Source organism: Lutjanus erythropterus, chromosome 2 (assembly GCF_056507025.1).
Source record: "Lutjanus erythropterus isolate fLutEry1 chromosome 2, fLutEry1.hap2, whole genome shotgun sequence".
Lineage (NCBI taxonomy): Eukaryota > Metazoa > Chordata > Actinopteri > Lutjaniformes > Lutjanidae > Lutjanus > Lutjanus erythropterus.
The window spans coordinates 44,220,502-44,246,425 of record NC_139318.1 but is presented as its reverse complement, the minus strand read 5'-3'; the positions used below and the strand labels follow the sequence as shown (position 1 = coordinate 44,246,425).

At 40.4% G+C, this 25,924-nt stretch overlaps 1 protein-coding gene across 1 annotated transcript in view; it reads left to right on the top strand.

Moving 5' to 3' along the window:
* Positions 1-25,924, top strand: part of ptprt (protein tyrosine phosphatase receptor type T) — a 485,707-nt gene that overhangs the window by 282,203 nt on the left and 177,580 nt on the right. The window contains exon 15 of the mRNA XM_084740791.1: positions 12,390-12,426. Within this exon, the coding sequence (XP_084596917.1) occupies positions 12,390-12,426 (37 nt within the window). The remainder of the gene's footprint in view (positions 1-12,389; positions 12,427-25,924) is intronic.

Sequence of the window (25,924 nt, the reverse complement as noted above, 5' to 3'; positions counted from 1 at the left end):
ATAAATATATCTATTCAGTGCCTTTTTATGGGCATCAACCTAATGTTTATGTGCGTATTGTTGAGAAAATGGACTTGAAGTCTAAATAAACACTTCGGCTCATGGTTACGCCTGTGGGACACAGCTTAGATGTGAGGCTGCTTGGAATGATTGAAACATAAGTGTTGCAGTATAAAGGTATTTTGGATATCACTATAAAACAACATAATCCTCTTCCATTTCATAATACCTAGTCAAATGCAAGTAACGAATAATATATTACATATGGCCAACACTGTTAGCCTGACTAAAAAGGTGTGTGGAGTGGACAAAAAAACAGTGCTGTCATGTCTGTGCCGAGGACTGTCTCTCTGATCCTTCCAGCTGTGTCTTCTCCTCTTCTCTTCCCTGGGAAATCGGTGGTCAGGGTCAGGTACACAACAGCTGCCCCGGCGCTGGTGGACTACGAGTCCTCAAGGACTCGTCAGCGGGGTGAATGTTTGTTGACAACAGCTTGAACTCAGCCCCGGTGTGGCTGAAGGACACGTGTCCTTTAACACAAAAGGACTGTAAAGGTCCTGCGTATTTTTTTTATTTTTTTTTTTATTATGTTTGTAAAGCTGCACTGGCTACGGAGAAATTAGATTGACCAGTGAATCCACCGTGGCCAGCTGACTCTGAATACACCGCTGAGCCACGTCTTGGCATAAATAAGAATGTCAGTATTTGAATAATTCATTGTCTAAATTCAATATCTCCATTATATACTGTTTCAGTAAGGATATGTGAAAGTGATATTTTGTCAATCAAGGATTTAAGTTATCTGCAGTTCTCACAAAGTCCTGTAATTTGTTTAATTTCATTGCTGTCAGTCATTTTGTGAGAGTAGGTGTCACTTCTTTTTTTTTTTTTCCCTCAAGCGGCGGATGTCTCATACTGGAAAGAAGCTCCTCATTTACATTTTAGAGGACTTGGCTGGTTTGTTGTAGTTTGATCTCATGGATGAAAGTCTGTTTCTCATTCTCTGCCTGTCTTGGATAATCCTGCTAGGTTTTTTTTTTTTTTTTTTTTTTTTTCCTCGCTCTGAGCTCCACCTGTCCATCAAGGAGAACGTCTCTCCTCCCTCTTTCTCTTTCATTTTCTGTCACTTTCTCTCTTGAGAACATTTAGAAGAAATTGTTCTCTCAATCCACCCACTCTCCATCTCTTCATCACTCACTGCTGTTGCCTCTGTCTCTCTAATAGGAAGAAAAAAAAATCCCACTACATCCTCCCATGTCTCACCTCCTTTTCTCAAATTCTCTTCATCTCTCTATTTTCCATCCTTATTCTTTGCCTCCATTCCATTTCCCTCCTCATTTTCCCTCCTTCTTTCCTTCCTTTCTTTCCTTCCACCTCTTCTTTACAGTCTTTGAAATAAAGGTGCTAAAATAAAAATAAGGTCTTCTTTGGCCTTTCCCCATAGGAGAACTTGGTTTGGTTCCCAGCTGGAACCAAAAATATCAGGTTTTCTCTTCACCTTAAGTAGGAACTGTAACAGGGTTGTCATATTCTACAAACAAAGGAGAACTCTTCTATAATGCAATGGTTCTATCTTTTAATGATGCTTACAAGAACTCACTCAGTGGGTTCTACTTAGAACCTTTTTATATTCCAACAGTTCCACAGTTTTTGGAGCCCGCCCAAGGGTTAACCCTAACCCAAAGCCTAACCCACCTTTTTATTTTCCAAGGGTTTTATCTGGAACCCACTCAGGAGGTTCTACCCACAACCCCTTTAAATTATCGTACAAAGTCTATTTGGAACTTTCGTAAAGGATTTTAGCAATCCTTGGAGTACTTCTTAAAAAGAACCGTTGATGAACTTTCTTAAAAAAAAAAGGTTCTGCAGAAGCAAATGGTTCTGTGTAGAACCCCAGCCCTTCATGCTTGCTTCATTTCTTTGTTTTTTTTTCCCTTTTCTGTTCTCCCTCATTCTCTACAGTGCCTCCTTTCCTCATTACCTTTCCATTTGCAATCACTCTTAACCTCCCACCTTGTCTATTTTTTCTTTCCTCCCACTCTCTTCTTTCTTTCTTTTGTATCATCCTATCTCTCTCTCCCTTTCTTTCCTGTTCATTCTCTATGTCTCTTGTTCTTGTTGGTTCCCACCTGTTTCTCTTGCCCTCCCCTCAGCTTTTCTCTTCCTGTTTCCTTTTCCTCTCCCCCTCGTCGTGCCTCCTCCTTGTCCTCCTACCTCTATTTTCCTTTCTCACTCTCCAACCTTCCCTCCTTTTCTGCATTTTTTTTTTTTAAACCAACCCTCCCTCTCTTTCTTTATCGCCCTCCATCTTTCCCTCTCTCTTCTCTCCCCCCTCTGGGGTGACATCAGTCTGATGCCAGTCTCTCATCTCCCATCATTGTGCCAATTAGTCGACGCTCCGCACATTAAAACTGCTCACCAACGGCAATCTTGATTTCTCCCTCGATGTTGTGTGGTGTCACACGCACACACACACACACATACATGCACACACACACACACACACACCACCCACATTAAAGGAAAACACACACACAGACAAGAATAAAGTGCCTGGGGCTGTAAGTAAGAGAAGTAAGAGCAAGAGCGATTGGGGACTTAGGGATGAGGAACGACAGAGGGAGGGGGAATAAGAGTCTAAAAAGAGTGAAAGAGACATTAAAGAAGATATAATACTGGAGGCAAAGAAGGAGGCCGGCAGGGCTGAAGAGAAATGAGAGGAATGGAGGACATGGTTTTCACAGTGAAAAACTCAAGGAAGGAAGGATAACAGTCAGTGAGAGAGTCTCTACAAACCGCTGTGACGTATTAATGGATTTAGACCTTTACGTCAAATCCTCCAAACGACAATGTACATTGTTTGGCAAGCCCTTTAGTTCCAGTTAAGGGAATTCTTTGGGCTATGTGTATACAGAGAAAGAGAGAACAGTGTACTACTACCTTTATGGCAACAGTTTGGGAAAGGCCCTGTCCTGTTTCAATATTGAGGTCCAAAAAGAAACGGTTTCCCCAGATTGATGTAGAAGACCTTGCCTGGAGAGACTTGACCTCTTCCCCATCCAGCACCTTAGGGATGATCTGGAATGGTGACTGCGAGCCAGGCCTGCAGCCAGGTTCTTGGCTCAAGTGTTTCAGCTTCCCACCTCCATCGGTCTGCTCTTTTCTTGTGCACTGCAGCGATCGTCTGGGAATTTCCCAAGACGTAAAGAAAAGAAGCAAAAACAAGAGAAAACGAGGGGAGAGGTGAGAGATGAGAAAAATGAAAAGATAGTGTAGAAAGATGGAGGAAGAGTGAAAAGACATGTGAGGAGATTTAAAGGACCAGTGTGTAAGATTCAGTGGCATATAGTGGTAAGCTTGCAGGCTGCAAAGCTTTTCTCACTCTCCCCTGTGGCCACTGACCAAGTGAAATTCCAGAGTATGGTCATTGTTGTATGGTCATGTTATCTTAGATGTTGCCAGTATGTTGTCCCAACTTTTCCACCACTTTTTCACTTTATATCCCCAGAATATATTCTCATGTGTGCGTGGGTTCTCTCCGGGTTCTAAGACATGCATGCTAGGTTAATTGGTGACTCTAAATTGCCCATAGGTGTGAATGTGAGTGTGAGTGGTTGTCTGTCTCTATGTGTCAGCCCTGCAATAAACTCACGACTTTTCCAGGGTGTACCCCGCCTCTCGCCCAATGTCAGCTGGGATAGGCTCCAGCCCCCTGCGACCCTTCGGGAATTAGCGGTTACAGAAAATGAATTCCCAGAATGCTGCATGCAGGGTCTCTACTAACACACAGTCGCTGCAGGAGCACTGCTGCAATGTAAGGTTTTAAGTGAAATTTGAACATCACTACATCATAAATGAATGAACATCAGAATCACAACATTGCATACTTTGTATATGAACTACATGAAACGTAACAACGCAGCTATAATGTTGCAGCAAAGTCATCGCAAGTGAAAAGTCACAGTCACAACATTGCAGGGATATATTGTGTTTTTAAGGTTTCTGCCTTATTTTGCCAATAGTTCCCCTTAATCTTACAGTCTGGACCTTAAAAGATGAAATATATACTTCACCTTAGCGTTCAAAAATGACTGCAGTCCAAATTCAAAATATTATAGCGAGTTGTTTCCCCCCGCAACATCCTCCACAGATTCAAAGCTTGAGTAGGTTGCCTGCAGGTTCCAGGGATACTAAACCTACACGAGCACAAGGTGAGGGTGACATTGTTCCTTGGCAATGATGAGCGACCATAAGTCCTCCGCTGTAAGTTAACCAGCTGTTTATATCTGTCAATTTTCTGTCTGCTGTGAAAATGCACAGTCTGGAGTTGCTGTTCAGTGACTATCTGTCTTACTGTTTGCCAGACTGTATTAACGTATTGCTCAATTCAGCCATCATAAACATATACTCCTCCAAAAGATTATAAATGGTTTTCTGTGACTCATAAACAGACACTAACTCATTCTGTATTAATTTTGGCTCCATGTAAAGTGAATAAACATGTAACAGGAAGTGTGTGGATGCATACAGGCCAAAACAAAACAGACGTTCCGTACTGGAATGGAAATTTCAAAGGAGAAAGTGGCTGGAGCGTTGTTGGTAGAGAAGCCGTATTTCAATTTAGCATGTTTATTTAATCTCTGACCATGCATCATGGTTATTTATGACTTAGTGCAGTAAATGCATTGCATATTTTTCATTTAAAGAGTAGGAATAGCAAAAAAAACAAAAAACAGATGACAGACGTGACAGACATTACATGGACCGACTTCTTTCTCACGTGGCGTAGATAAGAACATCAGTGAAATGGATAAAACACAGGACGTGAAATTCGGGGAAAATTCATGGGAGGACAGAAGAGGAGACAGACAGGTGATGAAGCTGGGAAACTGAAGGAAGAGGGAGGAAAGACACAAAAGTAGAGTGGAAAGAGGAGAGGGAGAATTGTTAGAGAAACACAGAGGAGGAGGAGGAGGAGGAGGAGGAGGAGAAATGGGCCGAGAAATGGCACGAAACAAAAGGAAATGGTGGCACACACGGAAAAACATGCCCTCCTGCGCTATGAAAAATGCAGCCAGACACCTTTCTTGACAAGTAAAAAGCCTCAGGGGTTGGCCAAGGTGCTCTGACAATCAACGTCATTCACACACACACACACACACACACACACACACACACACACACACACACACACACACACACACACACACACCGCACCACCGAGCGAGCCTCAGAGTGCATATTTTGGAGGTTGTCGGAGAGAGACATAGAAAGAGATTTTACCAACTGACAGTTGATGTCAATCAAGATGCACTCAGCTGACTCGAAAATCCCTAAATGCACTTTTATTCTGTTTTTGTGTGTGTGTGGGGGGGAGCACACATTTTCTTGCTTTTGGCTCGTGGGCAGGCGTGTGTGTAGGAATTTGTGCACACACACTTACGTACGTGTACACAATATTCATGTGACAGGCAGACTTTAACATCAGCTAAAGTTATGAGTCAAACTAAAATGTGTGTGTGTGTGTGTGTGTGTGTGTGCGTGTGTGTGTGTGTGTGGATAATGAATGTATGTGAACCTTTCACACCATCTGTGTGTGTGTGTGTGTGTGTGTGTGTGTGTGTGTGTGTCACAAGAGTTTTTGGTACTAGACAAAGCCGCTAGCAAAACTGATTTAGTACACACAAATAGATACACTCTTAGAAATAAAGGCTCTAACTTTGACCATAAAGGGTTATTTGCTTGTTCCCTTAGAAAGCCTTTTTAGGTTCCTGTTAGAACCTTTTATAAAGGTGCTACTTGAAACCCTTTGAGAGTTCTGTACAGAACCCAACATAAAGGGTTAAACCTAGAACCATCTGTAAAAGGTACCAACCAGACTCCTCATTTGAGAGCTTCTGCAGAGAAACCCTCTCCGTTTTCATGGTTCAACCCAGAACCCTATCCGAGGAGGTTCTATCCAAAACCTTTCCAACTTCTAAGGGAGCGAACAAGACCCTGTCCAGAGGGTCCTCCCGACAAACTTTTTATATTTCAAGGATTTTATCCAGAACACACCTGGGGGGTCCTACCAAGACCCATTTTATACTCCAAGGGTTATATCTAGAACCCACCCAGAGGTTTCTATCAAGAACATTTTTTATATTCAAAGGGTTTATCTAGATTAGACTCAGGGGGTTCTACAGAGAACCTTTTTATATTACAAACATTTTATCTAGAATGAACCAAAAGGGGTTCTATCTAGCACCTTTTTATATTCCAAGGTTTTTATCTGGACTCCACCAAGGGGGATCTACCAAGAACCTTTTTATTTTTCAAGGGTTTTATCCACAACCCAACCAGGGGGTTCTACTAAAACCCCTTTTTTTTATTATGGTACATGAAACCCTTAATTATGGGTTTCAACAAACTTTCTCCTAAAATGGGTTCTTTGGATGTAAAGACTTCTTAATGGAACCATTAGTCTTACATAGAACCCTTGACCCCAAAAGGGGTTTTCTGAAACAAATGGTTCTGGGTGGAACCTCAGCCGTTCAGGAAGAACCCTAGAGTGCAGAGGAGAGTAGACATATAGTAAGGACGAGTGCATGAGAGTTTCCGGGGGGGAAAAAAAAAGTTGTTACCCTGGCTACCCTGGGTTGCCTGGGAACCCCTACAGCCAATCATAGCCTCCAGAAGTCAGATGGAAAACACACATGGTTGGAAATCCTGCCCGTCAGTCAGAACACTGACCCAACCAACTGTTCGCTGGTAGGGAAGAAAAAAAAAAGAGCGAGCGAAGATGGAAAGATAGATAGACGGAGAGGGAGAGAGCTCACCCACACAGCAGCTGCATCTCCTATACACACTTAGTATTCTTGTCAGGCTGGACAAAGTTAACTACTACACACACAGAAACACACACACTGTGTCTCCAGTGTCTCCACCGTAAACAACCCCCCACCCCCACCCCCATCCCTCTCGTCTCCCAGCCGCTCTGGATAGAGGCAGGGCAATAAATTGGCCTTACATTTATTAACTTTGCTTCTTGCAACCTCCTGAGGTTTAGCCCATTAGCATGAGTGAAGACGAGGCGGCGCTCCTATTCACTGCGACTGTGAATCCAGAACAGCCGGGCCTCTAAATGGACCGTAAATAGGCACGATAGGGCCAATTTCTAGGAAACACAAGTCACTGGTGCTCAGTGAACTGATCTTATTCCCGTGGTGCCTATTTGTAGGATATACACCACACTTTAAAAAATAAGGAAAGTCTGCCCTTATGATGGGCACATCTATTACAGCTGAGGCCTTCTGTGACACTTTATCCCAGTGGATTTACAGACATATTGTATGTCTTCATGGAAGCAAACTGTTTGATATAATCAGTTGACCTCCTCCTTAAATATCAAGTTTAATATCATCTCTTAATTATGTCTTTTTAGGTGTATATATTAGTAGTTCAGTAGAGCTTGTTTTACAGAAAAGTGGTGGAATGCACAAAAATGTCTTTTTAGTAAGCTGCAATAATGTAATAATTCATTTGAAACCAGTCCATACAATGAAAACATAGGTACTCATATTGTCTCAATATATAATTAACTTCTGAAGATCAGTTGTCTTCATATATAATGGTTGCAGTTTGACTAGGTTTAGGAACCTTAACTACTTGGTCATCCATCCATCCATCCATCCATCCATCCATCCATCCATCCATCCATCCATCCAGGGCATGTGGCTAAGCAGGGTATTCCAGACATCCCTCTCCACAGCAACAATGTCCAACTCCTCCTGGATGATACCATGGCATTCCTAGGCCAGATGATATACGTACGAGTTTTGGGAGTTTTGGGTCTACCCCGGGGTATCCTTCCAATGGAACGTGCCCCAATCAGATGCTTGAACCACCTCGGTTGACCGTTTCTCCCTATCTCTAAGGCTGAGTTCAGCCACCCTTTGTAAAGAAGCTTTCAGCTGCTTGTGTCCACAGTCTCATTCTTTGCATCACCACACAAAAATCATGAGCATAGGTGAGGATCAGAGCGTAGATGTGCTGGTAAATCAGAAACTTTGCCTTGCGACTCAGCTCTTCCTCTACCATGACTGTTCCGACACCTGCACTGCTGCTGACACTGTTCATCTCATGTTCCATCTTACTGTCACTCGTGAACAACACCCCCCAAGATACATAAACATGGTCTGGGTTACTATACGAAAGTTATTTTGCAGGAATAATTTGGGTTATGCACATGAGATATGTTGTGTAAAAGGGCCACGTTGACCTGAAGTTTCATACAGGACACAAACAGCACTTTCCTGGGTGAAAGTCTTGGTGTTTGCCCCATCTATTCCCTTCAATGTCTTCCCTATATGGTCAATTTATCTGGTGAGGGCAGACTGATCTTTTCATATTTCCAGATGAGCACAAAACGCACTGATCTCTGTTTGAGGCCATGCATGAATGTGTTAACATTCTGAGTTTCTAAATTTCTCGTAGGTGCCTACAATCAGATTATGCATTTAGGTACGGAGACCAATGAGAAGATTAGATAAAGAAGACATTAAAGCTGACAGACAGCCAGATATCATTCAGACAGACAGACAGACGGAGAGCAGACAGAGATGCAGTAGAGGCAGGTGTGTTTAGTCTTGTGGAGAGATCCAGCTGAGAGGCTCACACCATTCATCATCCACTAACATCCATCTTCCCTGCTCTTTAACTTCATAAGCCACCGCACACTCAAGCACGCACACACACGTGCAAAAGACAGGTGCATCAGCATGCAGACACAAGCACACAAACGTGACGATAACAAACATCGGGCATATGAACAAAAATGTTCCTTTCCCCTGCTTTGCTCACCATTGTACCTTTTCTCTTTCACTCTGACTGATTGATTGCACAAAATGAAAACACGAGACGGTAAAAAATAGCAAGTAACTGAAATCCACTTCCCGATAATGCAGCCACAATAACACTGAATATTAAACTTCATGCACTCTGTCTCTCAGTTTGCTCCTGCTCCATCTTTCTTCATCATATTCTGACAGCGTGACACCAGCAGGTAGATGTCTCATGGCAACGACAACGTTCATCATTCAACACGATCAGTTTTTGAGCATTGTAAGATGATTTCATGGTTCCCTTGTCCTGTGTATATACGATGTGTGTGTGGCAGCTGTCATTTAGTCCTTCTTATCAGTCAGAAGCCAGTTGTCATCCAAATGCAAGTCGTGAAAAATTCTGATGTGTTATTTTAGTAAAGGAATGGAGACTGAACATACCTGCACAAATAGGAGCTTTAACAGTCTTGTATTCTGGTCCGATTGTCCACACCAGTACACGGAGCTGTGATTTGAGAGTTCACCTGAACACCTTCAGTCAAACACACACAATCTAAACTCTGTATCAATATACCCAGCAGGCTGTGTTAACCAACTGTCATTCAGTAGCCTTGAAATTAGCCATTATACAAATCCAGTGTGTTAAAACAGTCGCCAGTTGAGCAGGTTTTCTTGAGTAGCAGCTAACTACACTGCAAGCTGTTACCATTTGTGTCGCCTTACTTTCCAAGTCAATAAAAAGTTTAAATTTAGCGTGTAAGATGTTGTGGGATTGATAACGTCTCCATCAGCAGTTAAAACCTGCCACTTTTTGAGCAAAATCACCAGACTGCATCTGAAACAGACGTTGTTGAAGACTTCAACATGTTCTTGCAGGTTACAGTTGTCAAAAATATATATTCAATGTTAATATGACCTGAAAATGCCAAAATTCAGAGGAAAATAAATGCACATGGGCAGTACCTTGGGAGTGACTTTGTTCAAATGCTAAAGTGACAGGCGTCGGTGTCGGCAGCTGCTGTAGTAATCGTCTTTGATGAAGACAAATGGGCCAACATGTGAAGGAGGCCAATGTCTGTATGACAAGTGGGTTAGATACGTACACTTACTGGTGACAGTGCATTATGGAGGGGAGAAAAGGAGAAAAGACGGGAGCAGTGAAGGAATGAAAAGAGCTGGGATAAAGAACAGCACACGCCTCCTCAAGTGGTGACAGCCCATCAGAAAGAGAATGACAGGAACGGTGGAACCACGGGAATCTAAAGTGTGAGGAACAGAAAAAAAAAAGACGACACTGAAAGCGCAAAGGCTGTAGGCTCGATACAGATATGAGACAGAGGTTGAGGGAGATGTGACCCGCTGAGATTTATAATAATACTGGTATACACTATAAATCATTTAAAGCTGGTTCAGCTTCAAAATTTAAGCTTCCCTCTTGCCTTAGAAATTATCTGGTTCAAAGTTGTTTTATTACTTTTGAAAATGTAAAACCAATTGAGTGAAGTTAAGTGAACTTGAGCAAAGCTCATGATATCAAGTCGAATCAGAGACAACAAATTTGATATTGATATCATGATTAGCATAGTTTTTTTTTTTAGTATTCTGAAAAGAAACAATCATGACTTATCTTAAAATGTATTAAAGACACACTGTAAGGTTCTACATCTTCTTCAAATTACAAAACAGAGGGGTCTGATGGGTTTTAACTAACAGCTGCATGCTGGGAAGTCTGCTCATACACTGAACAAGTTTATTTGAAAACCTAATTTAATGAGTTGAGTGAACATGCAGCAGAACATTAATTAGACTCAAAGAATTCAAGTCAGAATAATTCATATTTATGAGCTCTGCAGTGGTCTTAAATTAAATAAAAACTAAAAATTAAAACAAATTTAACTAAAGTTAATGAGAAAAAAACTAGTTGATTCCACTAAATTCCTGTATGATGTTTGACAGTGTATGTATGACATATATGATATGAAATACATTAATTTACTCTTAATATATTCAGACTTTATGTTTATTATAGAATCATCTAATTGTAATAATGAGAATTCCTTCACAATGTGTGTAAAATTCACTTCTGTAGAATGTAATAAAGAGAATAAAACTGAAAAACAAGATAAAGCAGAGTAAAAATAGGGAAGGGAAAAGGTAATATGAGGGAGAATAACATGTCTCTGTGTGTATTTTACACTTTTGGTTTACAAGATTGGCTGCACAGGGTTTGCAGTGTGCATGTCCACGCTTCAATTATGATTGTGTATGAAGTGAGGATGATGGATCTAGCCAGCGTCTAACACAATAGCTTATTGATCCAGACATTATTAATGTGTTTGTACATGTGTGTTTTGGGACTAATCAAGTATTGCAAAATAGGATGAAAAACTAATAACATGGTCTCATGATCTTATTGATCATCTTTAAAGACTATTAGCATCACGGTGTGGGTTTACTCCGTGACTTTAATCTACAGGATTTAACATTTTTTACCCCATTAACTGCAAACTGAATACAATTTTACATCATCTATTCTAAAAAAGTTAGAATGCTGTGTAAAATGCAAATAAAAACAGATTGCAATTATTTGCAAACAAACTATGTTTACAAAGATTTACAGATTTATAAAGTGCTTCCAAGCTGATTTAGTAACATCCTTTATACAATCCTCATAATCCATATATTTGTGAGTGACTGGGCCTTTCAGGAATGCCACTTTTTTTTTTTAATTTATTTACCAGTTAACCTGTTTACCTGTGTAATGTTCCATGTTTTTAAGGAGTTCACAACTTTTCCGGTGCTTTTGTTGGCCCCATCCCTTATGGTTTGAAATGTGTTGATGGCATAAAATTCTGAATAAAGACATATTTACAAAAATCAATGAGGTTGATCAAGGAACACATTAGAAATATTGCCTTTGTAGACTTTTCAATTGAATATATGTAAAAAAAAATAGATAAGCTAATTATCATATTATGTTGTATTTATGCTTTGCATCGCAACTTTTTTAGAATCAGGATTGCAATTATTGCAAAACATTTTCTGAATATGATTCTAAATGAGATCATTGATTTAAGTTAATGGTTTTTCACTGATTTCAGTTTGTTAGTGAAAAAAATACATGGAACCTTTAATTATATGACGTATTATTTACTTTCTAAACTCGATTTATAAAAAAAAATATCAACATGTGGTCTTTAGTTGCAGGCAGGAACTATTCCCACTCAGAAACTAAACTTCGAACAATTATTAATAACTAGTTTTTGTGCCTCTAAAAGGTCTGCAGAGTTGCCAATCCAAGTACAGGCCACTGAGCTGACTCATTTGTTATTCCAGTCTTACTTCTGTTACTTGGTGACATCACTATGTAACACATTTGCATAATATGCTGTTAGTTTGGAATGGAAGTAGTTTGGAAGCCTGTTTCCAAAATAAAAGCATGGGCTTTAAAACAAGCACTATATGGCCCATTTAAAAGCTGTAAAAGTGATTCTATTTGAAGGATGAGTCCTAAAATTTACCACAAGTTACTTAAACAGTCTGTCTGTTTTTCTGTTCTCTCCACAGGAAACCAAAATCAACTGTGTCCGCCTGGCTAACAAAGGTATGAGCACCCTTCCATTGATACGCAGTGGCACAATATGAACATATTTTTATTTCTAAAGTGACTTTTAACTCATAAGTGGAGCTCATTTTGAAGAATAATGTGATTACATGACCCCCTAGAATAGTGTTACAGTGTCACAAATGTGTTAGATGATATGAACACACACACACACACACACACACACACACACATTGCATAGAAACAGGTGAACCCACAACCTTTAGCCCAGGCAGCCCCACATCCTAACCATGTTATCCTGCATGATTTCGTTGCATAGCATCCTCTCTCTCTCTCTCTCTCTCTCTCTCTCTCTCTCTCCATCTCTTCTCTCCTAATCTTTCTCTTTTATTACCCTTTTCTGCCTCACATTCTCCCTGTTTTTCCTCTATCCCGCTCTCTCTTTTTCCATTTCATACCTCATCCATGTTGCTCATCAGTGTATAAAGTGGAACATCAGGGCCATTACATACCGATTGACCGCCTTCATTAAACCCGATGGATGGAGGCTAAAGCGTTAGCCCCAGAACCCATTTCATCCTATTCTGTTTTGCTTTCCCCATGTCTCCCATCTTTATTTGCTGCTCATCTCCGGCAAATACACCCATTTGTGTGCCAGGCAATGTGCTTTGAAAGCTTCTCAGCTTGCTATTGATTTTCCTCACCTCGTCTCTTTTTTCTATTTTATTTTTTCATCTGCATCAAACATTGATTTGATTTTTCCACATCTCCTTTCTCTGTTCTCCGTCTCTCTCGCTCTCTTATTATTTCTCGTCTGCATCAAGCATTTATTGCTCATTTGTGCACATTTTTCTCCTTTATATCACTCCTTTTTCCGCACTCTATCCATTTCCAAGCTTTGTTTTGTTTTGTTTTTTTGTGAGTGGAAAGTACTGTGGGTGGAGGTCTACAGTGCGTAGACGCTGCTCTCTGTCTGTCTGCATGTGTGTGCTTGGGAAAAGACATGCTTTTAACTTTGTGGCTGTCTTTCATATGACTAAATGCTAATTTTTCTCAATATGTTGAGTTATCTTCAAATCAACTTCAAATGTACTTTTTTAAAGTTTTGGATATGTGGGCAGTGTTCTGAGGCAATGCAGATGGCTAATTTTGCAAATGCCTATGACTAATTTATTTGCAATACCTGCTATCAGCTCACTCAGGCAGCTGATTTCAGTGGTAAATGCCACTTGCCTTGTTCTGTGCCTTCTAATCAGTGAAATCAGCTGGTGTACTTTTTTTTTTTTGGCCGGAATAAAAACCTACAGGCGGTGATTGAGGCAGAATTAAGACTGAGTTATACAAGCATCTGGTAGAGGCAGAGATTACCTTAACCAACATAGCCAAAGAACCATGTTTTTGTTCAGGTTAGGTAAGGAGAAAAAAGCCCAGGGAGATAATCATGCCAAACATTTTTGCTAATGGACTGGAAAAACACAATCTGTACATTTTATATAGGATTACCTTCAATGTGCTTCTAGGCTTAAGTTGACTAAATTAAGTAGCTGGCCTGCTAAGATGCTGTTTATGTGTACTGTTATTTTGCACTTGTGCCAATGTTAGGTAATGCCGTTAGTCAAAAGATGTGGCCCTAAAGGACAGCAGCCTGTTGCACCAGCAGCCTGAAAGTTCAAACTTAACCTACCTGTAATGTAAATTATTACCAAGCTGTGATTTATACATTACCAGAATACAAATGGTAGCACCATGGACATGTTAGTTCCACCTAGTCCCGCCCTGCTGTGTTGTGATTGGCTGCTACCGCTGTGGTCTGATTGTGAGTGTAGATAATAGGAGTTAAGAGAAGTTTAAAAAGGACATTGTAGCGGATGAATTGATCAAACACACGCAGGAGTCTGGAGTTAGTGTTATTTTAGATTGTCTTATTTTAGAATTAGCTGACTAATTATTTTCAGAGTTTTTTAAAAATTGTTTTTACGTTTTCAGACAGAGTTTGGTTAGGTTTAGGCAAGGAAGTTACTTGGGAAGGCTTAGAAAAAGGCCATAGTGTGAGTAGAACCTTTTTCATAAATAGAAAGGCTTTCTCTCAGTCACAAGGACATGTCGTCACGGCAACAAGTAGAAACAAGTCACTGCACAGTAGTCATAGCCAACTACAGCACAGCAGGGCAGGACTAGCAAAGTCTAGGACAGTCTTAATGTAGCCACAAAGCTAATATGCACAGTAACCATGACAATCGAACTCTTTGATCACCGATTGGTCATTTGCTGTAAATATGACTTTACATCCAAACTAGTCAGATAATTCCTCAAGTGCAACCAATTTTAGTAGCATTTGTTTTAGAAGATTTGGTTACAAATTAACTAGTAGTTACTAAGTGTTGATTTTACACCCTAAGTAAGGAGAGAATTTACAAATAACCCCTTCTTAATGCTGCCTTGCCAGATTGAAATTTGCACTGAAACAGGCTGAGCCACATGATTATCTGAGCAATTATTATTTGAAAACAATCTGTTTTGTTTTCCTTTGTAAGATATGTACCTGCTATCTGAAAACTTGGTTCTTTGGCTTAACCAACTGATGTTAATTTAATCAGTTTGATTATTTCACTCTGTGCTCCATTTCTGAGAAATTTATTATTAATTGTTTAGATAAAGCTTACCTTTATTTATTGGCACTCAGTTGACCCTTCTTAGGTCACGCCCCTTTTTGCTCTGTGCTCCAGTAACAGTTGGGCTAACTTGGTACCTTGATTAACCTTCTCCTTGTCCTGTAAAAGCGACATATAGGGTCACGTCTTAAGTTACCTAAAGTTAGAAAATGCAGAGCATGCGCCCAAAGCACTGAGGCTGAGTCCGCTGCAGCAGCCCTGGGTTCGAGACTGACTGTGGCCCTTTGCTTCATCTCATTCCCCTACTCTCTCTCCCCCTTTCCTGTCCTCACTTCAGGTGTCCCATCTAATAAAGGCAAACAAAATTAATAGGAAAATGCTAGCTAAGTAGGTGAGACGCCAGCAAAACGCTAGGTAAGTAGCTAGCTCGCTACTTAGCTAGTATTTTGCTAGTATTCAGTGAAATAAGATGTGAATATATGTTGCTCTTATAGGTCCCCCTGGCAACAACTTTCAAACATCTCCAAAATGTCCTTTTCAACATAGACAAGCTCAGCACATAGCATATCTAAGTTCAAAAACAGAAAAGGAGAAAGTTGACAGAGGTTTCAAGCTTACCCAACTGTCATTGGACCACAGAGTGAAAAGGGGTGGGACTTAGGAAGGGTCAAGTGACTCCCACTATCGATTGAAGCTGATAAGGCAATCATCTGCAGGGAAACTGAGTAACAGCAAGAGCCAACTTTAAAAAGCTAGCTGCCTCAACATAGTTGCTATAAAGAAACTGTCAACAAATTATTTGTTGTTAAGCTTGATGAAAGTGTTAACTGATCTGACTTTGTCTCTGGGTGACCCAAACCTCTCCAGCAGAACCCGGAGGCCAGATTGCGTCTTTGCACCAACCTTGCCACGCCACAAAGTTCATACTTTTTCTTTTTTTTTTTCTTTCAACCATCACTTCATTTCTTTTCTCTTCCATTTCCTACTCCCTTTTATTTTATTAACCCGTCAAGCCAAGCTGACAGACTCAACAGACTCAAATGTTAACCCCCAGCACTACATTTGCATTCACTGCCTCACCCTTTGGTAATAAACATCCTCACCAGCAACAGCAACATCTGCTAGGCCTTTTCCTGGTAATGGGCCAGTCAAGATGCTCGTTGACACTTACTTCCTGGCAATACGGCCAGTCATACCCCAGGTCACATCTTGAGTGCTAGTTGTCCTATTGATCTTAATGTTCTAGTGCCATCTCTCACCACTGCAATTTCTCTCCTCTAAGACAGATTGTGCAATTGAAAACCAGGGAGATCTAAACCTTGATGAAATGGATAAAGAAAATTATACGTCTTTTTTTCTTAGACTTTTTTCTTCTTTCTTTTCCTTTTTTGTTGTTGTTTGTTTTCTCTCTTCCCTCTCTTTCTCATGCTTTCCGGCGGGGACGTGCGGCCCTTGGCCTTAGTGGTAATAGGTAGGGGACAAATAACAACGCCGTACATTCTAGTCATCCCAAGCGAAGGTGATTATTGCTTTATAGGCAGAATATTTTCTTCCCTATGTTATATTTTTTCATCACAGTACAACCATAAACACAACACGAACCTTGTTTCATTTTGGTTGTCCCCTGCCCGCCCCCCTCCTTCTCCTCCTCCCTTTGTTTCTTGACTTTTCTTTGTTTTTTGCTCTTTGGTTTTTGTCTTTCCTTCTCATCGCCATCTTACTGCATTTGTTTGCATGTCTGCTCCGCTTCGAGTGTCGCTGGCTGTGTTTGAACCTCCTCTCTCTGTGTCTTGCATCCACACACACACACACACACACACACACAAACACACAGCAATGAAACCATGCTGCTTTCATGCACAGTCAATAGCCTGAGTATTGGGACAGTAAGCTAACAATAGACTTTGTTTGTCTTGTCTAGACTTTCATAGGGAAAAAAAAGACTGGGAATCGATCAAAAAGAAAAGGATGAAAGCCATGAACTAAATTTGTCTTTGGATCTCTGTCAGATAAAAAGCTAAAGTAATTTGAATTTCAATACAAGCTATTTACTGTGAGTATGGCTTCATTCTCACATGCAGTCATTCATTTTGTGACTGATTTGACAAAAACAGGACATGGTTGGACATGACTAAAGATTAGGCTCACCTATTTTAGCCCTGGTTAGCCTAGTCCATCTTTGTCCATCATTTTAAACTTACTTATACCTTATATCAGTATTGCGATTGGGGATGTAAATTGTCAAGAATAATTTTGACCGGTTACTCATGTCATGCCCGCATTTGCATACACACACACATACACTCCGCTAACTGTTTCGCTAGCTGGCAGTCTGAGGTAAAAAAATTAAGCGTGCTAAACAAAGCTCGGTTACGGGACATTTCCTTCAGGAAGGTATCAAAGTCAAATGTAAACTGTGTCAACAAGCATCCGGTTGCCATGTCTGAAGATATCTTGCAACCAAAGATCGCATCGCTGCTAGCCAGGAGAAGAAAGTGTGATCCTGGCCGAGTTCGATATGCTGCCAGTGAGTGCAGAAGACGAGAGATTTAAAGAGCTAATCTGGCACCTCTAGCCTGCGTGTGTAATGCAATCGACGGCTACTGTGACTAAACGCTTTAAGAAAAACACTTTGAGGAGGCGAAGGATGAACGAAAAGACAAGCTAGCTCTGATGACAGACTAGACAGCTCTTACAATCGAAAGCTACCTCACGACTGGGAGATACAGTCCAGTGTTCATCTTACTCGGGGCCCTTTTCCACCAAATTAGCTATGGTTCTTCAACGATTTCCATTCAACTTTGGTGCTATCTAGTGACCCATCTCAAGTTTCCACCATTGTAATCAAGGATGCTCATCAACAGAGGGCGCTGCACACTAGAAGTACATCTGTAGAGTATGACACGCCCACTTTGGTTCCCAAGGAAACCTGCTTGTTTTGGGGAACCAACTTTTCAAATTCAGTTTATTTTAGGTGGAAATGCTCAGAATGGTTCAAAAGTAGGCGTGGGAATCAGGCCTAATGGAGCCATAAGAAGTCAGTGGAGGGCTGGAGTAAAATATAAGCGCCTCTTGTATTTCTCGTCATTTCGCATTTTCTTAAAAATTAACCTATTAGTTATGGGTCAATGGCTGACATCCCTGATTGCAGTTATAGGTCATAACATCCTAAACATTTAGCTCAATTGTTGGAGTAAAAGTCCCTAATTTGGCAGATCACACACACAGTCAGAATTGATTGTTTATGTGGTGGATTGATGTCAAAGGTGTTTGGTTTGGTTTGAACCCTGAACCAAACTCTTTCAATCTACCGAACGCCATCTTCCACTGATCACTGATGCCACTTCCCTTGAACAAAACACACACCGTGCAACTCATTGCATTCCATCATGCTTCCATTTACAATGGAGTCCACGTTTGTTGTAACTGTCACATACTGAACATACCAACTACTGAACTGTATGTCGCACTCACAGACTTAGCCAAGCATTCAAACTGGTGTTGTAAATGGGATGACAAGGACTCTCAACCCACCATCTGTTTTCTATTATTATGTTCATTTAAAAGAAGTGGCCTTACATTTGAAAGAAAATCTACTTCATTTTCAAATGTTTCTCCATGATCGGCAGAATATTTCAAAACTGTTGACCTTCATCAGAAATTTTTAAATGTTTAATTTAAATGGGTTCCATTTCAAAATAAAGATATCCAACACTTGAAAGATGTCATACCGAATACTGAATGTCACCAACACTTGATGTGAAGTACAATCTAATATTTTATATCATTGAGGTTATCAGCTATAAGAATGAAACGTATTACAACAAAGAGCTTGTTATAGTAAAACCCTTTAATGTATTCCTTTTCTTTATAACACGGGCCAGTTCTTTAAAATCCAATCCTCTATGTGCAATAAAAACACAGGAGCTAAACATTGTTTACTGCGCTGGATTTTATTTGGCAATGCAGAGATGCAGCAGCAGAATATGAATGTCATTCAGCGATGCGACAATCAAAATGTTGACTTGAACAATGGGGACACAACAGGGAATCAGTCAGCAGCAAGCATAGTTGTAAACTGCTGTCACAGTTCTTTGTCAAGAATATGAGATGACTGCACATGAATACAATAACACTTATTGTCCTGAGGGAAATTGAGGTTGCAAGGCCCAGCGCAAAGAATTATGCATATCATGCACAACAGCAGACACTAGTGAAATCCTAAATTGAATAAATATAGATTGCATTCATATAAAGTGTGGTTGCTTACCTCAATGCAAATGAAAGCAGAAACCTCTCGGTACATTAAAATGGCATTTCATTTCAATGCTGAACATTGTACAGCTGCTTTCAACACTTATTACTTTCACAAATTAACATACCATACATTGTCCTTAAGGAATAATCAATGAATGAATAAAAATAGATGTATGATGAAGGAAAACACAAACACATTTCAGCGATGTGGAACTACAATAAGTCTGTGAGCAACATACAACATTTCGGTGCATCTTTTTACCCTCATCCACTCTGCATTACCTGTGTTCAGTAATTCTCTAAGCATTTCCATTCAGCACTTAACAGCTTAGCCTGTGACAGCAGCTAGCTAACTCACTGTTTAACCCACTTGATGTTGTCTAAACCTACTGAAACATAATATTAATGGTTCTACTTCAATACTGTGTCTGGGCTGAGATCGACTCCCTTTCAGTTCAATCAGATTAAACAGCGAATTCAGGAAGTAGAATTGGTGGCAACTTCTCATGGGCATGGACCTTTTTTCTGTTGGTAAATATGACGCAGCAGGCGGAGCTTAGCTGGAGGCAAAACAATTCTCTGATCCTGTTAGCTAACATGAGCTTGCAAGTTCTGTTGGCGTTTCTGAACGAGGGCTGAAGAAAATACGAGCTCGTCTGAACATGTATGGTCACTCACTCTCCAGGACCGCGAGTGTTGCTTGAAAAAGTTAATTATTAACCATAATACCAACCATTAACCAGTGGGACCAAACTGGCCAACCTGTACGCACTCACTCATGGATGGACCGTCTGTCTAAAGTTGCGGGTCGGGCAATATATTGACTGTTGGCCACTGGCCAAGTCCATCGCTGGTCATTTCTTCGGCCAATTTTTGACATTTTATTTAGCTTAATGGTCTGCCCAGGTTAAAGGTGCAGCACAAAGCACTAAGCATTTTAGAAAGGTCTGACTCAATGCTATCATTCTATTATAGAGGGTAAAAAAAACACTGACTTGTTTGTGTTTCTCTAAATCAATTACAATCTTCTTGGGTGGCACAAATGCATATGTAGCAACACTCGCAGCAAATTAGTGTCAGAAGGAAACTTGTTTTGGTGGAGCATTTGCACATCAGGAAGGTGGGCCCAGGCATTAAAATGACTAAATTACGGCAAAAGAACAGGACATGGATATTAGCTTATTTGTCTCAGGTGCTAATTTGCCATTCTTTTAGCATGTAGGTTGCTATATTAGAGGTTGTTGTTTCCGAGAGACTTTGAAAGCACAGATAGTGGATGCCAAAATGCTGACGGAAACAAGTCGACCCATGGTAGGCTTGTACCCACAGAGCGCATCTGGTGAGTCAGACTAAGCTCGTCTTAGTTCAGTAAAAGAGAGAAACTTGAATTCAGAAGGTGATTGGCTATATTTTTCTGTGTAATAAGAAAAATTTCCATTCTCGACCTTTTGTAAGTTCATTTTGTTCGCTTTGTTGTGGCCCTCACACATCTCCCATCTTTCGTCTGACCGCGCTTAACCATAGTTGTCTTGTCGTTGGTATGCGATAAAACTTCAATTTCTGAGCCATTACTGCTCAACAACACAGCGAGATGAGTTGTGGATTGGTTCTGTGGCCTACATCTCTGAGGTGATCTGTGTTTGCGTCCAGGTTTTCCTTTGTTTTGCCTCCAGCCGACGCCATGATGTAATCATGACGTCAGCTCCAAAAGGGTCTATAACCTTCGTTTTCGAAATCGAAAAAGACAGTGCACTACAATATTAAATACAGTTATCTGCTGCTCTAATTCTCCTCCAAACTTTGAAGTCGATTCCTCTTTTCAAGCAGATTGATTTGATTGTGAAACGAACGCAGCCCTGGTTTTATATCACACCCCCTCTGTGCAGCACCAGCCAGGTGGCAGAAGTCCCACTTCGTTCATCTGTCCTGCTTCAGTCCTTCAGAAATGCATATTTCAACAGTTATGCAATACAAACAAACAACTCTATTTGGTACAAATATACAAGACTGGGTATACACTGCAGCTTAAATTGTCCTATATCCATTCCTTTTACATAAAACACAAATCTGATCTTCTTCAACAAGAAGGCTTGCAATTTAAATGTAATTTCAATATCTTTTAGCCTGTTAGAAGACTGTTTTTTAATGTTTTGATAGGCTGAGGGGAAAAAATTTTCCAAGTGCTGCCTTTTTTGCTCAGCAGAAAGCGTGCATCGATAAGTGGGACTTCTCCATCGGTGGCGTCTGTATGCCCTGCACGCATTTAGCTCACAGGAGCATCAAACCCACCCCTTGTCATCCATACACTGGTATTATATGTCAGCTTCAATTCCCATTACCATTAGTCCTGAGGTCGATTATAATTGGTGGTGTACAGAGTCGTGTTGTAACTGACTCTGACTCCGTGCAATACTGATGCAACATGTGGCTTGCTATCTGTCTATGTGTGTGTGTGTGTGTGTGTGTGATGTGAGTGTGCGTGACTGAACTGCAAAAGTTAAATGTTGAAGGAATCATATTTGAATTATCTCTGTCATTGACCTACACACACAAACACGCTGTTCTTTACAACCTGTCCTCCTCCAATCTTCCCGTCACCGCTGAGTGCTGCCTGTTCGCTGCTTAGTGACTCAGTTTGCTCTCTGAATTTGCAACAGATTGAGTCAGACTGTTAAGACAAAAAAAAAAAACACCTTGGGGGTGTTTTTAGGTGAATATCTGGGGATGATGTGACATTTTAGGGGCACAATACCAGTCAGCAATGGAGGAAATGCTGTTCAAGCTGCACAAGGAGCATGCCGGGTTCGACTGCAACCACAGCTGACAGAGAGACGGAGGAGAGAATCTGAGCATAAAAGAGAAAGAGACCATATTCCAGAGAGGAAAAGAAATAAATCCCAAGACAGAAGGAGAGGATCAAAAACTGAGAGAGACGGAAAGTGACAGAAACTGACTTGAAGAAAGTCGGAGAAAAGAAAAAAGAGAGCTCCAGCCGTGGAGACAGACTCGGGCTCAAGAATCCTTTTGGTTTTTTATCGTAGCATTGTGTATGCAGACAGGTGTACCTGCCTCGCTTTCCGCCAGACAGACATTGTGGCGAATTGTTGTCTTATGCTAAATTCGCCCTTCCAACTCTGCCATGAATTTTCCATCTGCTCCACAGCACAGCGACAAAATGTTCAATTGTCCCTGCGTAAATCTTGGGGGCCAGGTCGTAAAGTACTCACCAGCATCTGGGGATAAAGAGGAGAGAAGCGGGATGGATGGAGGCAGGGAAAGTCATAAAGAAAAAGAGAGTAGAAAGGATGGGAGTGCAAAAGAAACACTAAAGAGAGACAGAAAAAGCAGAAAAGTAGGAGATAGATTAATGTAACTTCACAGTATTGCACATTTGGGTCTTAATTGTTGTAATACAGATGATAAACTGTCTTTGACTTAGAATATAAGATTATAGTGATTAATATTTCATGGGAAAAAACATTCATTGGGAGCTTGAAGGACAGAAAAAACAAGCCATAACTATGTTCCTTCAATGACAGAAAACTTTTTTGTGTTTTTTTGTCACTCTGCCCACCTGGACAGAGCTCTGCAGTGCAAAAATATAATAAATTATAGAATAGCCTTTAATGTTAGCTGCAATAAATGATTTTTGGGTTGCATGGACTTATTGGGCTCCATTTTTATTTTAATATTCCAGTGCTCAACTACACTTGGGATATACTGCTATTATTCTGTTTTTTTTGGAAGATTCTTTGGACATGTATACAACACATTTGGAATATGCATCTCAGTTGGGGTTTTTGTCACAGTTTGCAACACACTGCCTCTTTCCTGTAAACAGTTAGCTCAGCCAACAAAGCTGGGTCTTTTGCATGCACAAAAGAAAAGCCCATATTTCTGGTCAAAAGGCAAAACATGCCTCTTAAATATTGTGAAAGAGTTGGGTTACAGCAGGGTTTTGGATGAGTGCAAATATCGCAACTCTGACCTTTTCAAGAAGATGGGTAAACCAATGAACGAGGAAGGCTTTGTTCGCATCATTTACATGAATTAAAATGGACGACAGGTCTCCACTTCCTCCCCATGTACAAAAATAAAGCCAAGATACGAACACTGCCGTCTAGGAGCTAAAGTCGGCATAGTTGTTGGAGTAGTGCTTTCAGTTTCACGGGCTCCAAGCTCAGCTGTCAATCATGACGTGAAACCTGCTTTTTATTACATCAAATAACTAATTAAAACCAAACTGCTCAGACAAATGAACATTTCAACATGCAACAGTTGGATAGGAACTACATGGAATAGAAGAAAATTTATCTGACATGTACTTTGATGTTTAAGTTTGGCCCATGTCCTTTCCATTAAAATGGAGGACATGGGTTTAGACTGCTACTGCGCTCCATCCACCAGGGGGCGATCAAGATGTTTTGGCATCACTTTTGTGGAACTGTCATGTTGTCAATTTCTATATTTGGCAATGGTTTGCATGGTCAAACAAGTCTGTCACCAGTAGAACACTTGCATTTTCATGCAAAAAAGCAAAATGACTCGAGTAGCTCAAGCTGTTCCACTTGATAATCAGAGTATGCATGGCTACATGCAAACAGGACTATTTGTGGAATATTCACTTTCATTTGCCACATAGAGAGCTTAGTAGGAATATTGTCTTTTTCTAAATAAGGCAAAATACATGCAAGTATTCGTAGTTATTGTTAGGCTAACCCAAATTTAAACTGACCAAAAGTACAGTAAATAAAAAAGAAAACAATTTAAAGTTCCAACAAATCATTTTGTTCTTCATAGGGAAAAAATAAGCCACTGATACACTCAGTAATTTCAACATGAAAGAAAGAAAAGTAGTGTATCTCGAGTTATTATAATGTGGCTCTGTCTTTGGAGGGCCTTCCACAGTCACCAGTCAATGATGTTGCAGTTCCTCTGACAGCTGAAGCCAATAGAATTCATAAACAGCTGAATGCCTTGATGGATTAACCAATTATTTAAAACCACATTTGCCATAAAGAAAATATTTGCTTCAAGTCAAATTACAGATTGCACAGTCTCATGGAAGTTGCACACTGTTGCACAGCAGACTGTAACTTTAGATTAACTGCAGCTTTAAGCTTGTAGGTTTGGCAGAAAAAGCTCAATTTATAAAGCTCGGAACAGCTGTTCTGTTCTTGAATTTATTATAGCATATGGTTGTGCATCAGTTTTTAAACTCTTCATAAAAAGTTTTACATTCTGTTTTGCATAGTCATGTATGCTGTTGAATATATTTTGCACTGTTGGTATTTATGGATAAAGGGACGAGTTAGTTAATGCACTGTTCTGATAGCAGCTTAATTCTGCCTGTGTGTTTATTTCACGTCACTCAGAATGAGTTAGAGTTGTGCGATTTCCAGGTCTTTATAATGTATTAATTTTATTTAGTGTACATTGAACCTTGTACCTCGTGTAATTTCAAAGCTTTCCCTCCCTGCCAGCCTTCCTGCTTTTGTGGCTGTCAGCTTACAGCAGCTGCGTCCTAACATGCAATTCAGTTTGGCCTTTGGCTGTGTTACCTTGTCAGAAACAAATTCCCTTCAAGGGAGAATCAAAGTTCTATTCTGCTCGGCGTGTTTGTGTATCCCCGTAATTGATTCAGGCATCATACGGCGTGTTGCATTGCATTTTGGGATTGTTTTCAGAAAATGGGTACAGCAGGGATATAGAAGCTGTCATGTAGCTGTCAACTGATCTGGATTGGAGAGAAGATGGATAATATGTGCATTATAACAGACACACTCTTACAAATACACGTAAGCATCGCACACTCACACACACATGCTGTGCAAGTTTTTTTTTAATGGTGTTCCCAGGATAAGGAATGGAGCTTAATTCTTTAAAATATCACTTGTCAAATGGTTCAAATTTTTATGTAGGAGATACATCCCCTCTCAACTCCAAAAACAGCTCTGCAGAGACCAGATGATGAAGCATTTAAGTCGTTTAGTTCTTAAAAGCTCTTAAGTTCTTAGTAAAACGTGTCCTGCTGACCTTAACATTAATGTCAACATTAATGGAAACTGGGGTGGTGTGTGTGTGTGTGTGTGTGTGTGTGAGTAAAACAGAGAGGCAGCCATTAGCGTTGTCCATTGTTTACTAAGTTACAGAGACTAAAGATATGTTAATCCATAATCATCTGACCACACATACACACGCACACACAAATATTCAGATTCACAGTCAAGAACACACACACACACAGAGCGCTGTGGCAGCATAGTTCAGATTAGTAATCCTGTTAAACACACTCAGCCATGCTAACACTAATCCACAGAGGATGCTCCCCGCAGCTGCTGACAAACAATACCTAAAAACTAAACCTTCACATCAGTCCTCATCTACACACATGCATATACACATTGTGTAACAGACATGGAGTTTGAATATGTATTCTTGCATTTCCTCTTAATACAGATGCATTTAAGATATATAATAATAGCAAGAAATTCACAGCCATCACAGATGCACATGGAGACGCCGAGAACCAGGAAGCAGGTCTCAGCGCTGACAGTTCCTTAAAGACATCCAACAAGAATGTCAGTAACAAACATAAACGATCATGTTCTAAACACGAGACAAACACTAACAATTGCATTTTGGAACATAAAAAAGGAAAACAAGCA